Raw genomic sequence first — 16,523 nt, forward strand, 5'->3', positions numbered from 1 at the left:
ACCAGAGACCCCAGCTCCTGCCCCACTCAGGCATCACCAGAGCATCCCTGGTCATGGCAGTCACCCCTTCTTCATGCACATCTGTCCATTTCACCTGCAGCCACCCTTCCAAAGCACAAGAAACCACAGGTTGGAAATCAGATGTGTAGCCCAGAGATCTAATTTTTGTTCCTGCAGATTGCATCAGTGCAGGAGGGGTCTGGGAACAAACTGGGGTCTGGACTTTTATCAGCTCAATTCTCTGCTCTCCCTCTGCCCCAGAATGTCACCCATCTGCATTGCATCCCAGAGCACTGGGAGCATCATCTGCCCTACATATGCTGCAGGTTTCTGGCATAGCTCACCCTATTTTAGGCAGAAAGGTCCCTTTTGTGTCAGAAGATGGGGAAGTAGGGTTTAATGTCTATTCCTTAGCAACTACTTGACAGTCACTTACAGGTTATTTAGAGTGATGGGAAGCTGAGAAATGCAAAATTAACTGTAGATAATGTAGGTCACTTTTCTGGCTAAGTTTTTCTGCATTTCTTTTCCCTTTGAAGTCCTCCTTATTATCTTGCTTTATCCACAGATCAAGAAGAGTCCAAACAACAGAAAACAGGTCTATGTATCTCAGCTTCTTTCAGAATGTGATGGGTGAGAACACAGATAAGGTTTATGGGGTCCTAATAAAATCTGAGAACAGGAAATCATCACATTTTACAAGTATTTTCCAAGAGCAGCTTTAGTTCTTTGATCTGTACCCATCTCGAGAAACACAACTCTCAGGTTTAGTCAGAGCTTCGTATCTTTGTACATCTTATTAATACATGTATAAAACAACACAACACAGAATTAAATAGAAACCACCCAGCACAATGCTCCTTAGCATAGACAGGAGATGCCACATGCACAGCTGGTAAGAGGCACCATATTTACAATAACTAAAAACCAATACTCTTTCCATTCAGAGCTGGAGCTTCCAGACAGTGCTTTCTCAGAACATCTCTCTCTTTCTGCCTCCTTTCCGCACCACCATTTGCTGCTTGGACTCATCCAGCCCTGCACAGGATTTGTGCCAAAGGTTCCCAAGAACAGTGGTCACGTTTGCTAACACACCGAGGTGTATGTCTTACAGCTGGATGCACAGAGAGATCACCAAGGGCATCTGTGATGGCCTCTATAGGGACTATTTCCAGTTCTCCTTTGTCCTCAGAGTTTCTACAATCACCTGCTGACCTCTTGCTGTCTGTGCCAGGGCAGGTCTGAGTGCTTGCTGAGGACCAAGCTCTGCAGTTTGCTTTGATTTCAACAGCGTGCTCTCTTAATACAAACCAAGAGGGGACAAGGTCAGTCCTAGAGTAACTGCAGTCTTGCCTACACTAGGATGCAAAAAATGACCACGGACATTCAATTTGAAACATCCATTTTGAATGTTGACAGTGTCATTTAAGAGTCCACATTAACTGGAATTCGTTCTCTCTGCTATATACATGAGGTTGTCCTCCTCAGAGGCTTACAAATGGAAGTTGTGAAGCATTTGCCCTGGGTCGATGTTGAGCTTTTATTGTGCTGGTGTGTGGTGTATGGTTGGTAAAAAGTGACCACGGAGATCTGCTGTACATGAGGAAGAGCTCATCTTCGTCAGCGTTCTTGCTGTTTCAGAATGGAGGCAGGACTCTGTTCAGGGGCAGCAAGAAATGGATTGACCCTTTATTCAGTCACCACTTCAGCTTTTTTTTCTCTGATTTTTCTCTTCTTTGAATGACTTGCTGAGGAAATACAGAGAAAAGAAGAAATCGCTTTATGGACCATATTCTTGTTGCTGCTTGTTCCTAGTGGAGAAATACAACAGCACTTTGAAATGGAGAAATGGAAGATGACAGTAAACAGACCTCCTCTTCCAGCTGAAAGATACCGCCTGCGTGTATACAGCACAATACTATAAAAGACTTTAAAGAACCTTATTTAATTATTTGATACAGAGCACAGTATTTAACACTTTTTCCTTGAAAACAGAGTATCTCTACTATATCTCTGGTACCTTGGTAACAGATCGGGATTCTACCATATCAGACGAATGGAAATCATCAACAACAGTCCCTGTTGCAAAGAGCTCACGGGATAAAGGGTTTGGCAATGGAAAGCAAGGAGAACCCTTAAGAAAGTGGCTGCACAAATGAACAAGGCTACTAAGTGCCAATTCAACACATAGAGCCGTCCTACAGAACAGAACCTCATGCGAAGGAAGTACAGAAGCAAAGTCCTGTTTGCCTACAAGGTGTTTCCAGGAATGAAGCATAGCTGGAGTCCTGCTCTGCTCTGAGTGAAGAACAGCTTGTGGAAATTGTTGTTCTTTATATTAGGGGCAATAGGATTTTACATTCAAACTCCAATTTCAAGTAGCTGTTTTCAGCCAAACTCTTTTGGTTGACAGTCTGCAAAGATGAAGGACGCTGCAGGCCACACCTCAGCTGCTGTAAACCAGGCCTTGCTCAGTCCATCTGCATTCCCTGCTGCTGCAGAGGGAGGATCTCAGCACAGATTTCTCTCACTGAGTCAGGAACTTGATTTAAATTGTTCTGTTCTTTTTATCTTTTCTTACCTATCTCACACTTATGAGCTTTCAGTTCAACTCTTTGAAACCCTTGAAATCTTCAAGGCCAAAGCTTGTGTGTTGCCGTGTGTTGCTTCCAACGTATGCAGCCTTACATGTTGTGTTGGTAACAGACATTTTGGTCCACGTAACAGCTAATTTTGAGCAAATCTGTCACTACTGAATGGAACTGTTCCGTGTTCACAGCATGACACCTGGCAGTGGCAGTGCAGAGCAGGCAGTAGCAGCTGCTCACGCCATGCTGTAAGATGCTGGTGGTTCTTGTACTGCCTGATTTAAAACCCGTTTTAGCATGGCAACTCTCCAAAACCAAACAAACCCAAACCAAAACACTCACCTCTGTTAAGCCTTCACAGACAGTAGGATTTAGATGTTGAAAGAGATCTCTTTGTTTATGACTCCCAAATGTGGCGATCATCAAATCAAGCATTGAAAACATCTCTGCCAAGGAACTGAAGGGCATTTCAAAACAGCATACATAGCCACCATTTGGTACCAGGGTATTAGAAGAAGGCTCAGATTCACCCTACCCATCAGTTTATGACAGGAGGATCTCACTACAGGAGAGATGCATGACCTCATTTCATGGCACTGATTTACCATGATCAGTCTGAATTCTGGAGCTAACTAAATCAACACCACGATGCTTTGGTCCGATCACTCAGCACATAAACTGCAGAAGTCAAAGCTGGTCCGAAGTAGTGGAGAACATCCAGCTGTTCTCCATTAGTATTTTACTTTCAATGAGTAAATGAGAACGTTTCTGAACATTAGAGACAAACAAAAGCAGAACAGATCAGGCTGCCCCGAGCATCGCAAACAGCAGCGGCTGTCTGTCCTCACACAGCCAGACCTGCAAACTTGGGGACAACGCGTCCAAGAAGCGTCAGCCTAAATGCAGCATCGCCAGCAAAAAGAGACGTTTCAACCTCCGTGAGGACTGGGAACTGCCGTTCAAAAGGAAGCTCGTGGTTCTCAGGGCGCTTTTCACCAGGACCCAGCCGCCCCTTTGCATGCAGACGGGCGGAGGCCGCAGGCTGCAGCCGTGCAGCTCTGGAGCTCTGCTGCCGCCTGGCGCCGGGACCCAGAAAAGAAGAAAAAAAGAAGAAGGAAAAGAATCCACGAGCACAACAGACATCCAAAATGGCTCAACATAATTTATTTTTTATGTTAAAATGTACAGAGTTCTTTTGAAAGTACTTGCTAGAAAGGGGAAAAAAAAGTGATATTACATACAAGTAGAGGAAGGGAGACCATCCAGCCAGGAGCATGACATGGAGAATTCCAAAGGCATCCAGGCACCCCTTCCCCTTAGCTTACAAGTCACCATGAACGAAGTACAAAGAGATTACAAAACAGGAAAAGCAAATATAAACAGACAGGAATAAACTCAGCATCATTTGTACATGCGGCTTTTAGAGGCATCTGGAGCTCCTATTCACACACTCTAGAGATCTCTTTAAAGAGAACATTTTTTTTTTTCTTTCTTAAAATAGTTTTTAATATTCTACAACAAAGATAAAAAATTTTGAAGATGGAATGAAATGAAAAAGCTCTTATTTTAAAAGGCATCAAAGTCACTAACAGTGAGATTTTTTAATTTCTTTTAGAAGATTACCCAAGTTATCTTGCTAAAAATACATTTATTTCTTTTCTTTTTTTAAACAGAAGTGAAAAAAATGGTAGGTACCAATATTACTGTGTTGGATAATTTCTTTTTATATATAGAAAAGAACTTCTTTTTCTACAATAGTTCTACAGTCACAAAGGTTGTGGAAAAGGGAGCTGCCCAATTGATTAAAAAATCAAATAAAATACAAACCCAAAGCAAACAGAACAGCAAACAAATGGAATTCATGGCCCTCGTCTCAACAGCTTCTCCTCCTGTCTCAGATCCATTCCACCCCACCGCCCAGCCCAGCAGCCAGGAAGCAGCAGCACAGCTGGAGGTGCAGGGAGGGCAGCACAACGTGCTTCCTTACGTGGGTTATTTGGAACTGGAATTGTACGTACAGAGAAATGAGTCCTACACAGCCTTGTATGTGCTCAGAACTAAACAGGAAAAACAAAGGAAAAAAAAAAAAAGAAAAAAGGAAGTCCTTTGAATTCTGCCTTTTACGGTTAGCAGTTATTGGAAGAAAGTCCATTTTAGTGCATACAAAGAAACCCAACTTGTAGATTCTTTTTTTTTTTTTCTTTTCTTTTTGTTTTTTAAAGAAATAAGAAATTAGTCTTATTAATGTGTATTTCTGCTTCATATACAATAAAAAAAAAAAAGGTCTCTACATTAAGGGGTGTCCCTTTTTGAGCTGGGTGACGTGTGACGTGCCAGCAGGTGCCGTCTCTATCAAAGCAGTGCAGCCAAAAAAGAAACACAGACTGGATTATGCGGTAATAAACAGCAAAATCCTGCCACCTGCATCCTGCTGCGGTGTCTGGACTGTTTCACTCCTGTAAAACAGGCTGAGTCCCTTTGTTTCCCACACGAGATCCAAAGCGTGGAGATTCTGACAACATGGTCTCAAACAGTGGAAGAATCAGGGAAACGTTCAGCTTAACTGATTCCCCCCTATCAGCGGCACGTTCAGCAACTGCCTGTGCCATACCAGGAATGGAAGAGCAACAAGGACACCACAAGGCTCTCACCAAGTCACTTAACACACATTTTATCTTGCAAGGTAATGGAAGTATAGAGACTAAGAGGCAGATCACTGGAATCAGATGCTTTTGAGCTCAGACTGCTCAAAGGTTCAGAACAAGACCCTCAGCATTTCCAAGTACACACTAAAGCAGAGTTTGGGATCTCAGAGTTGTGGTTGACTTGCAGTTCACCAGAAGAGCCTGTAACCCTTTGTTTTATGTCCAGCAATCATCCTACCCTCCTCATGACTGCGTGATGGCTACAAACAGCTCATAGATGCTTCCAGTAGTTCAGAGTGACAACGTGTGCACGTGCAGACGTGCATGCCTGGGTTGTAAATGGGATCATTTTAAAAGTACATTATACTTTCAGAATGAAACATACAATTTCAATTAACTCATCTACAAAAACACCAACGTGAATAGTTTGTTTACATGTCTCCAAATTTTACTGAAGGCGAGAGTCAGGAAAAGTTCAAAGATAAATTGTTTTTCCTGACTTGCAGAAATAAACAGCTTCATTTATCCTCTGTGTCCCCTTCCACTTCTCCCAATAAGTGCCTCCTGCTAGAAGTAGAACATTAAGTGGGGCTTGGAGGGGCGGGTTGTTACTCTTTGAGATGTCAGACATTTTACATTACTGCAGCGCTAAAGAAATGCATACGGAGGGACAGGGGGGAGGGAGGAGGACATACATCTGAAAACAAAATTAGATGATTTCACCATTACACAGATTCTGTCCACATGGTCAGCAAAGTAAGGCTCTTTTTAAATTATGAAAACATTTTGTGCATGTTTTCCCTCTAAAAAACATCTGTAAATGATTTCAGCTGTAAAATGTTTCAGGATTGTAAAGAAAACAACCCCTCTTCCCCTCCCCCACCCCACCCCCCGGAAAAAAAAAACACAAACAAAAACAAACAAACAAAAAAAAGAAACCCAGAAAACCAACAACAACAACAAAAACCACCAAGCTTTCTAAAAAATAAAATAAACCAAAGAAAATCCCTCTAAATCTACAGCAATATTTTAACTGGAAAAAGGTCCGTTTTCTCTGGTTCGTCAGTATAAAAGGTTCCTTTATTTATATATTTAAGTTTTTTGGATGCAAGCTTATCTTGCTCATCTTCTCATGTACGGTCCATTGAGAGACTGCTTGGGCACCCCAGCAGCGTTCATGTAGCTGTGATGGGAGGGGCCAGTGTACATCATGTTTCCGTGAGGATTTGGCTGCATAGGCTGCTGGGTATAGGCCTGGCTCCCCATCATTCCCATCTGCATCTGCATAGGATACTGTGCTGTCTGGTTCATGTAGGCAGGGTTACTATGGTAACTGCTGTTCATCATGGGTTGTGTCATTCTGTAGCTGTTCATGGCATTAAGGGTGTTCATATTCATGGAATTAACATTGTATGGGGTGGTTGGCATTAGGTTGACCCCCATGTTCATACCTCGCTGAACAGCCAACGTACGAGGGCCAGCCTGCATGGCAACAGCAGGTGGGCTGCGGCCATAGAGTTGCTGCTGGTGTGCGGTTGCAGAGGGCAGGGGTGCTGATTTAGAGCGAATTGAAATGTGCCCCTTGACTGGCATTTGCCCCTGCAACCTCTGTGTATGTGGAATGCCAATATTGGTAGCAGACATGTTACACTGAAGCAGAGGTGATGTGAGGTTCATGGTGGTGGATGCCAAGTTTGGTGGGGGTGTCATGGTGGCTTGTGCTTGTGGTGTGCCTGCTAAGGGATGAGAGGGAGCTAGCTGAGCCAATCCTGTGTTGGACAGAGAAACACTGGTTGCATAGGAAGTCACAGCAGGAGAATGGCTATAAGGCATGGCATGAGGGTCCATAATGGTGTTTGTCAGCTGCTGCAACTTGGCTAAACTGAACGTGGCCGATGGTTGTGAATAGCTCCCAGCCCCAAAATCCCCTGGAATCCTCTCATAGATACTTATGTTACCAGTGGTTCCAGACTCAGGTATCTCCATGATCATAGGTGCTGGGGTGAAGCTGTTGTTCATACTACACTGGGACAGTGGAGGTTGCTGCTGGGGTGGAGGTGGAGGCTGTGGCTGCTGTGACTGGGGCTGCTGCTGTTGAGGCTGTGCTGCTGGCTGCTGGTTACTTGGAGGTCTTTCTATGACGCAGCTCTGAGGTGACTTGATATTACAGTTTGCTGCAGGCTGGACAGTGCTTTGCTGCATCATGCTGCAACTGCTGCCAATGTTTGCCATTTGCTGAGTGACAACACAACTGTTCTGTGTGAGGCTGCTGGAAGAAGACAGTCCCCCATAGGAACAGCTGCTCTGAGAAGAGTTATTTCCACAAATGCTGCCTCCCATAGTGGAGTCATAGCTGCTTGGGTTTTCATAATTCTCTGTAGTGCTCTCAATGCTGCCAAGGTCACTGAAGCCACTATCCACCACCTGCTGAGAGTGGTCTGATACTGAAGGCACATCCATCATGGGGCTGGTCTCCATGTTCTGCATAGAGGGTGCGGACAGGGATCCTTGTTCAGGGCTTATCTGGGTGTAACTGCTCTCCAGAGCGGGCACATTTGGGCTGCTGACAGAACGAACAGACTGGCTGGGGTGGGACTGAACAGAGGATATTGGACTGTTGTGTTCCGAGGCCTGACAATCTTCAACCATTGATATCTGAGGATCCTCCTCAGTCTGGGTGTAACTCTGCAGAGTCTGACAAGCAGCAAGAGTCTCCTCACAGTCCTGGTAAGCTACATCATGTTCGTTGCCTTCCTCCTGCGTCAAGGACTGGACTGCTTGAACAGTTTCGAGATCTAGTTCACTATGAGGAATCTCTTCCTCTTCTTTTAATTCAATCAAACCTTCTTTATTACTTGGATCTTCTTCACGATCATCTTCAGACCCAGGGACATGCTCTGAGCCCACTGATGTTTCATTGGAAGCCTGCTCTTCCTCAGAATCTGCCTCTGCTTCATCTTTTCCTTTTGCATCTTCTCTACTGCTTGGTATATTTGTTTCTAAAAAACATTCCTGAACATCAGGTTCTTCCTTCACCCCTTCTCTTACAGGTTGTTCCTCCAATTCTTTTTTCTTCACAGACTCCAGATGACCATCATCTTCATCATCAGCATCATGGTCCTCATTTTGATTTGCCACTGCTGCAATTTCATCATCTTCCTCATGGTCCTGCTCAGGCTCATCTAGCTCTTGCTGCTCTTCTTCTGATTGCCTTTGCTCTTCTAATACCTGTGGTTTCTCCTCCACCTCCTCTTCTATTTCAGGCTCTTTAACTTCAGGCACTGGACTACTGCTGCTGTCCACTGGAGAAACTGCTCTTACTTCACTGCTGGCTGCATCTTCCTCTTCTCCCTCTCCAACCTCTTCTGCTTCCATAGTCACATCTTCCTCTTTCCTTTCCTCATTAAGAGGCAGCTCTTCTTTTTGCTCAACACCTTCCTCTTTATCTGAAATTTTGGACTTACGCCCTGTTTTTGAATTAGCTATCACTGCATCAATTCCCTCTCCTTGAACTGATGGTGGCACCTTGTCCCGGTTCAGTTTAAACCCTGGTTTTCGACCAGGTCTCTTCTTCCAATGGACTGGTTTTCGGCTTTTGCCTTTTGGCCATCCCTTCTTCTTTTTCATGGGTGTAGAAGTATCTGGATCAAGTGAAGAATCATTTGCTTCACACTTTCTCAGCATAGATAATGGTTTCAAAGTTGGAGTATCTAAAAACACAAACAGAAAAATGCTGTTCACCCTGAGCACTCATGGAAACTTTACCAAGCATTCTATCATATTTACCAACTTAGATTTCTAGGTTAGCAAGATATTGCAATGGGTAGTAAGAAAGATCAAAGTCTGCTCATCAGCAGTTGCAAAGCACACTACTTTTTCAAAGAGCAATGCTTTCAAGATTTTACATGGTCAAAGACCTGAGTCTTTAATAAACAAGTCAAATTAAACACGAGGCTATGTTATAATAAAAGTTATGCTTCCATTTAGATCTGTACTTGGTGCATCTGCTGCAGAAATGACATATTTTTACCTTGTCACAGCTTATATTTTTGAATGCCTACAGAAATACACAGATGACTGAATTTAGCTGTTTTTATCCTAAGAAAACACTTAATGGAATCAAAATTCCTCTCTCACCTGACTTTTACTGGATGAAATATTACTTTGTATTTCAGTAGCTTTTCAAATACTGTAATAGTTCCACATCCTATATTATCAGAAATTGATGTTTAATGAATTTACCAAACGCTGTAAGGCCTCCCCCTTAGCAATTCTGTTTTGAACCTGTCAATTACAAGCAATAGTCAGTGGCATTTCAATCAACTTCTGAAAAATTCCTGCACTGACATTAGTCAATATTCACACTTTATCATCTGAATTTTGGTTGTCAGACACTCAATCTTCTTAATCTGCTTTTGCATTAGTTTTTATTTTATCTGCTGGACAGAGAATCATTCTTACCAATTAACAGTTCTCACATAGGTAAACAAAAGTAGTAAGTTGCTCTTGCCTCTGCTTATAATCCAAGTTGACTGTATTCTTTGAATCTATCATAATAGAAAATTTGTTTCAGTGCCTTTATTAACCCACGACTGTTCTTTGAAATATTTCAATTTACTGATTCTCTTATCAAGTGTGAATAACAGTAGGGAAAGCAGCAGCAGCTTCACCAAAGATGACAAGGTGTCTCTGCTCCACTTGAAATTTCCCCATTCATATACTTAAGGGTCATCCAAATCTTTGAGCTAGAATACCATGTTCACTTGATTACTAGACATGAACTTCAAATACTTTCTCACAGACTATGTATGCCACTGAGATGTCCTTCACTTCATTTACCAAATCCTTTCTTATTTTTGTCAGCTGCAACACTGTTTCTTTAATATTTACCCATAAAACAGTAAACAAATAAACTCAAAAGTCCAACTCTATTCCACTCCTGGCATTTTCCAAAGAGAGCTGATGTAAATTCACAGTTATGCAAAGAATTCAAAAGGTAACACTAAATGTGTTCCTAGTAATAAAAAAGTTCATCTTAAGAACCAATAATACGTCAACTGAGTTACTCTTGCCCTTTGTTCTACTTTAACCCTGCAACTCTGTGAACTGGATATGCACAGTGTTTGGTGTCTCCAGAAGTTACTCAATCCACTTACAAATAAGTTCATCCATGGTAAGCCACTTTTTTTATTTCTAAGGTTTCAAAGATCCTATTTATACAAACTTAGATATCCACTAAAAACAACACTAAAGGAATTCTGACAGGTACTTATCTTTAATACCTCTGACCAGAAGCATACTAGAAAAAATTCTGAGTATGAAAAATGAGCTTAAACACTGAGTTCAAAATTTAACAACCCCTTGAAGTCATCCATCAAAAAATATCCTGTATGTGAATAAAGAAAGGATCTTCCAGATGAGATAAGGCAGGCAGAAGAAAATGCTACTTCCGTAGTATTTGTTAATGCTTTAACATTGAAAACATTCCAAATAAATAAATAGAATCTGTGTCTTTTATAATCCATAGAATCTATTTCTCTTTTTACATTTCCTATTTTCTACAAGAGATTAGCTTTTACTGGTTCTTTTGTAAAGACACCGTACTTTTATCTGTACTGTCTTTGACTTAACAACTCTAAAGAGGAAAAAAAAGTAAATGGTGGGCTTTCCACAGAGTAATTTAATACTAAACATGTCCTGTTCTGGTCTCCCCAATACATGAAAGATATGGATGTACTGGAGAAAGTCCAGCAAACAGCTACAGAAATGACTAAGATGACACCTCTCCTATAAGGAAAGCTTGAGAGAACAGGGACTACAGAAGGTTCAGGAGGATCTTAATAGGCACAGATACCTGAAGAGGGGCAACAAAGAGCATGGAACAAGGCTCCTTCCAGTGGTGCCTAACCAAGCTTTTAAAGCTTACCACCAAACATACCATTATTGTCATCAGACTCCTCCTCATCTTTGGACTTCCTCTTAGAAGAGGCTCTGTTCCTGAGGGTGTCTTGTGGGGCTAAGTGCTGAAAGTATCCACTGGACAAAAGTTCATTCTCCTCATCTTCCTCATCCTCTTCTTCCTCTTCCTCCTCCTCAATTTCAAATGTAGGCTCTAAACGGGGCATTGGTCGTTCAGCATCTGAGTCCTCAAATGGTTCATCCAGCACTTCTGTGGTCTCTGAGATTGTTTCAGTAACAACACTGCTGTTGTGGTGCTTACGCTTGCGCACTCTCCTCTTCCGATGAAGAACTGGCTTCTAAGAGAAGATGGTGGGAGAAGACGTTTTACTGACTGCAGAAATAACACACTTAAATTAAAAAACATTAACAGCTGAGTTTTACTTCTTAATGCAGCACCCATGAGGATTTTCTTATTCATGTTGACAGGATCAACTTCTCTATGGTTAACCATTTCAAAGACTTTATGCTGTGATTTTAGTTGTTTACATAGTATTTGTATTTTGAATACTTCTTTTAAAAGTAGCAGCATATCTATTTTTATTTTGACTGAATAAAACTTCAGTAACCAAGCCAGAAAACAGCAAAAGCACAAGGAAAAATTGGGAAAAAAATTACCTCTGATCTAACAAAAAAGACCACTAACTGTAAGAGAACAGCACTCTCCAGAGTTCTAGCATACTGACCAGATGCTACCTGTACATTTGATACTTATCTCGTGAATTGCACTGACCCTCAAAACACCACCAGCATACTGACAAAACAGGCTACATAATACAGTCAGAGACAACAAGAAGAAATAAGGCACAGACCTTTCGTTTTAACGTTGGTTTGGTAAGAACAGGAGGAGAGTTTGATCGGGGACTCACAGGTTCATCGTCTTCCTCCTCGCTGCTCTCACTAAAACACCTCAGAAGTGCCCTATCACTATCGCTGTAGCAGTGGGGTAATCTTTCACAGTCCTCTGGGAACCTATTCTTCAGTGGCTCTGTGTTCTTTTTCATCTGTCCTCTCCATCTTTCCACACCTTCACTATAATGTTGATGGGGAACAGCAGATTTTTCATTTTTGCCATACTGTGCTTGGGAAACCACGGACTTTTCCTCATCTTCAGCATAATGGCCTCTTGGGGTTGGAGACTTTTCCTCACATTCACACCTTTCCTGCAAGGCTGATGACTTTTCCTCACATTCACTGCACCGGCCTCGTGAAGCTGCTGATTTCTCCTCGCATTCAATGCATTGTTCACTGGGAATGGCTGTTTTGTCCTCAATGGGCAATACTGGTTCCTTCTCACAAAAGGGTTCTCGAACTTTTTTGCCCTTGCGGTTCCATCGCCCTCTTCGTGATGTTTGACTGTTTGCTGGAAGACTGTCCAGTGAAAAAACATGCTTGTTTGTCCGCGTGGAGTTGACGGGAGCAATGGCATCTGGCTTTTTTTCATTCTTTGTTGGTGAATAGGGTTCTTGTTCTTTTTTCTCCCACGACACAGATTTTACCATCTAGTATAAATAAAAACAAGTCAATTTCATTCTTTCTATTTGCCATAGTGGAACATTTTGAACATGAAATTGCTAAACTGTAACAAGGACAACCTTTCAGAATCTGAGAACAATTGAATTGACCTGCACAAGGTTGTCACAGCACCCACTGCCACTCCTTTCCCCCCACTACATAGAAGTAACAGATTCACTCTTACACTGGACTCTGAGTCTTTATGATGTTGTTGCTCTTCATTTTCCCCATCTTCTGTCTCCTCTTCCTCATCCTCAGACACAACAGAGTTGGAAACTATAACAGGTGTCCAACGCAGACACTCTGCATCCACATCTATTGGTCGAACATTATTTCTAAGCTTTGCCATGTGTTCTTGGATAAGCTTCTCTCGACGAATGATGACAAATCTAAACAATAATGACATAGATTAACAACAGGCTACACAATATACATGTTGTCATGTGGCACAGGTATAAAATAAGGTACTTTCAATCAATGTAATCTCAGTGTAAGTAACTTCAGAGAGTTAAATTCAGCTGCCTGGGAGTAACATCCCTAGTTATTTTTGTATCAAAGTAGAAAGTATCATAAAGTGCTCTAAAGTGAGTTTAACACCAACTGTTTAACACAAACCAAGACCGAATATTATTCCACTTCCAAAACAGCAACTGTCTGAATTAATACTAATTCCCAGAATTTCAATTGATTGGTGCACTCTGCTGGTCAAGTGAACTACCTCTATTCTATATCCAAACACCTAATTTCTCCCAGTGATCTAGACTATTATCTAAACAAGTTAATGACACCTTGGATGAACACTGGGAAACTTCTACTCAATGTCAGGAAAACAGAACATACATCTCTCTAGAGATCCTCTTCTGCTCCATTGCAGAGGTTACTGATTACTTAGAAGGACTTCAAGAGAATGTGGCTAAGAGACCAGCTTGCTTTCTTTTAAAGATGCAGCTTACTTGGAAGTTTCACAGCTGCAGAGTTCCACAGCTAGTAATCTGGTACAGCTTTGGCACTGAACAGTTATTCCACCACAAGAAAGCATCACAGATCTCAACAAACAACATTTGGACAACTAACTATTAAATAAAATTAAGCTTATTAGACATAGTTTGCCCCCAGACACTTCCTTTGAATACATATGAGTCTACTTGGAAATGCAACAGAACTACTGTACTCACTGATCACTACGGAAGTCAAGCATTCGGAGGTGATGCAGAGTGGAAGTGATATCTTGAGGGCAGATTCCAGTCAGCTTACTCAATTTCTTGATGCTTAACTGCTTGTCATGTTGATGATAAAGGCACTCCAATATTACGCTTTTCCAATAGGCCATATATGAGAGCCGCCCCAGGTCTGACAGAGGCTTCTCTGGTGATCCTGCTTGGCCCTCACGCTTTGAAAGCAGATAGCCTAAGGAAGCACAGGAAAAAAGCATTGATTTCTCAAGACAATTCACTCAGTTGCTTTGTTTCAGCAGTACTCTTAGGAGAACAACAGATTATATGCACAAGGATTTTTTTTATTCTAAACCTATAATTAAGTAAGGAAAAATTTTCCTCAAGACACTAACTTGAGCATTAGCACATCCACACAGAGGTCTGTGTCAGCAAAATGAGAGGTATAGTTAGAACAGCAAGTTTTCCAGTGAACATATGGATTTCTCTAAGAACGTGAGAACATTCATAGAACATCCACTGCTGAAAAACAGCCACTTCTGTTGCTCTTAAAACTAAATTAAAGCCTAGCTATGGCTACCTTTTGCTTAAGACACATTCAATCAATCAAGTTTCAACAGATTGCAGATTTACAGTTTGCTTTCTATATAAATAACTACGTACACAAGGTAAGCTTCTGCAAAACCTCTACACTGACACATGCCTGGAGTTTCCAGCTTATGGAAACAGAACACATGAGATAGAAGAAAAAATATCAATTTTTCTTCAGAATTTAAGCCTACCAATTAAGAGAGCCATTTAAGTTCAGATGACTGTGAACTTCAATATCCCCTCTCCTGAGATTTTTTTAAATTAGAAATAGATAAGCATCCTCCACCCAAGATAAACTCCTCTTTAAAATGTGTAAAGAAAAAGAGTCAAAAAGCAAAACAAAATAAATTCCTTACTGAAGTCGATGAGGAACCGGCCATAGCCCTTACGTTGGTACTGCGGAAGAATCATTATACAGGAAACGTTGTATTTCTGTTGGCAGTGTTTTTCCTGTTGAGGAAAAAAAGAATAAAGGTAGCACATTTTAAAAACAAAAGAACATAAATACCAGATGTTATTCCACACAATTCCCTAATTACTTTTAATGAAAACTGAGTTAACTATGAAGCTTCTTCCAAGTCTGAAGTACTAAAATACTTGCCTTGGAAAAGTAACCAACAAGGTGACAACCCTTGACATCGTTCTGTGTCAGCACGTAGAAAAGAAATGGTTCCACATCATAATAAAGAGTCTTATGGTCCAGGAAGAGTTTGGCTAACAAGCACAAATTCTGGCAGTAGATAGTGCTGACATTGCCATCCACCTTAGAAAAATGAGGAAAAGTTATGTCACTCTAAATGCTGGCATACAAAGAAATGCTTCATCTGGGTACCCGTGTGCATTTGAAACACCTAACACAAAATGAAAGCTTCAGTGTTACAGGTACAATCTCATGAGATTTCAAATTTCACAGCATAAGAGCCCTGGCCAAGTCTGTTAAATTCATTAATTTAAAAGAGAACTTAAAACTCTTTTCTCTAAAATGTATATGCCTTCTCTTATGTATACAGACTGTTTATCCATTAAAAAAAGGTCAGCAACTGCTGCTTGCTTGTACCTCTTCACTTTTCGCATGTGAATGTTTAAAAAAAATGAAGATCTGGAGGGCTACAGAACACTTATCACACTACTGGATACTAAAAACTCTGCTTTAGAGATAACAGTGAGAGGCTTAGTTTCTTAACTTACCTCAAAGACTGAAATATTGTTTTTTCTATAAATTTCATTGGCTGGAGGATGGAACCAGCCACACTTTTTCATATGCTGTTGGAGAATAGTTCTGCTTTTCATATACTTTAGACAGAATTCACAAAGGTACAGCTTGGGTAGCCTATAAACAAAGGTAAAGAAAAATTGAAGACTGAAGAAAACAAATTTCATATGAAATTCCTCACTCCTGAAGATAAAAAACTTGATGAAAACAAAACCTATATATATAATCACAGATCTATGACTCTATGATAGAGCAAACTTGTGTGCACTACTCGTGCAAAAAAAAAAACCCAGCACCCTTACTGTGCTTCAAGTCACAACATTTACTTATTCTAGATTAAATACGTATAAAAAAAAAGTAGTATTTAATATCCCACCTAATTACTTTTACATTATTATACCAGAAGAAATAAATTCATCAATTAACATACTAGATAAATAACAACAAATAGCAGTTTTAAACTAGTGATGCTACAATGAATTAAATAAACAGCTCTTGTTCTCCTGCTTCTGTCTGTGGAAAAAGCAACGGTATACACTGAGAAAAGCGTTGCAATGTCATCAAGCTCTTTTAAAATAATTTTTCATATTATATTGTTGTGGTTTTGTGATTTCTGTTGTTGCTATTCCACATCAGAACATCACACAGAACAGTGGCAGTTAAAGAGTTTGTGTCCTGGTTCCGTGTTACCACCATTTGGGTGATTTTGGGTTCCTGGAGGGGAGGGGGAGTACTGCCATGGTTCGACTCCTACTTTGGTCTCTCTCGTTTGGTTTGATTTGGTTACATTTGGTCAATTCCAGCTCTTCCTTGGATCGCTGCCGTTGTGTTTTCTCTTAGT

General features: G+C 41.1%; 1 protein-coding gene across 1 annotated transcript in view; it reads right to left on the reverse strand.

The window, feature by feature from the left end:
* Window positions 1–3,730: 3,730 nt before the first annotated feature.
* KAT6A (lysine acetyltransferase 6A) overlaps window positions 3,731–16,523 on the reverse strand; it is a 28,606-nt gene continuing 15,813 nt past the window's right edge. Inside the window, exons 11-18 of the mRNA XM_015883103.2 lie at window positions 15,658–15,799; window positions 15,071–15,232; window positions 14,826–14,919; window positions 13,882–14,113; window positions 12,891–13,095; window positions 12,004–12,693; window positions 11,172–11,490; window positions 3,731–8,943 (exon numbers count right to left, since the gene is read on the reverse strand). Of these exons, the coding sequence (XP_015738589.2) occupies window positions 6,356–8,943; window positions 11,172–11,490; window positions 12,004–12,693; window positions 12,891–13,095; window positions 13,882–14,113; window positions 14,826–14,919; window positions 15,071–15,232; window positions 15,658–15,799 (4,432 nt within the window). The 3' untranslated portion in view covers window positions 3,731–6,355. The remainder of the gene's footprint in view (window positions 8,944–11,171; window positions 11,491–12,003; window positions 12,694–12,890; window positions 13,096–13,881; window positions 14,114–14,825; window positions 14,920–15,070; window positions 15,233–15,657; window positions 15,800–16,523) is intronic.

This window comes from Coturnix japonica, chromosome 10, assembly GCF_054131305.1.
Source record: "Coturnix japonica strain WE chromosome 10, WE-NBRP24, whole genome shotgun sequence".
Taxonomy (NCBI): domain Eukaryota; kingdom Metazoa; phylum Chordata; class Aves; order Galliformes; family Phasianidae; genus Coturnix; species Coturnix japonica.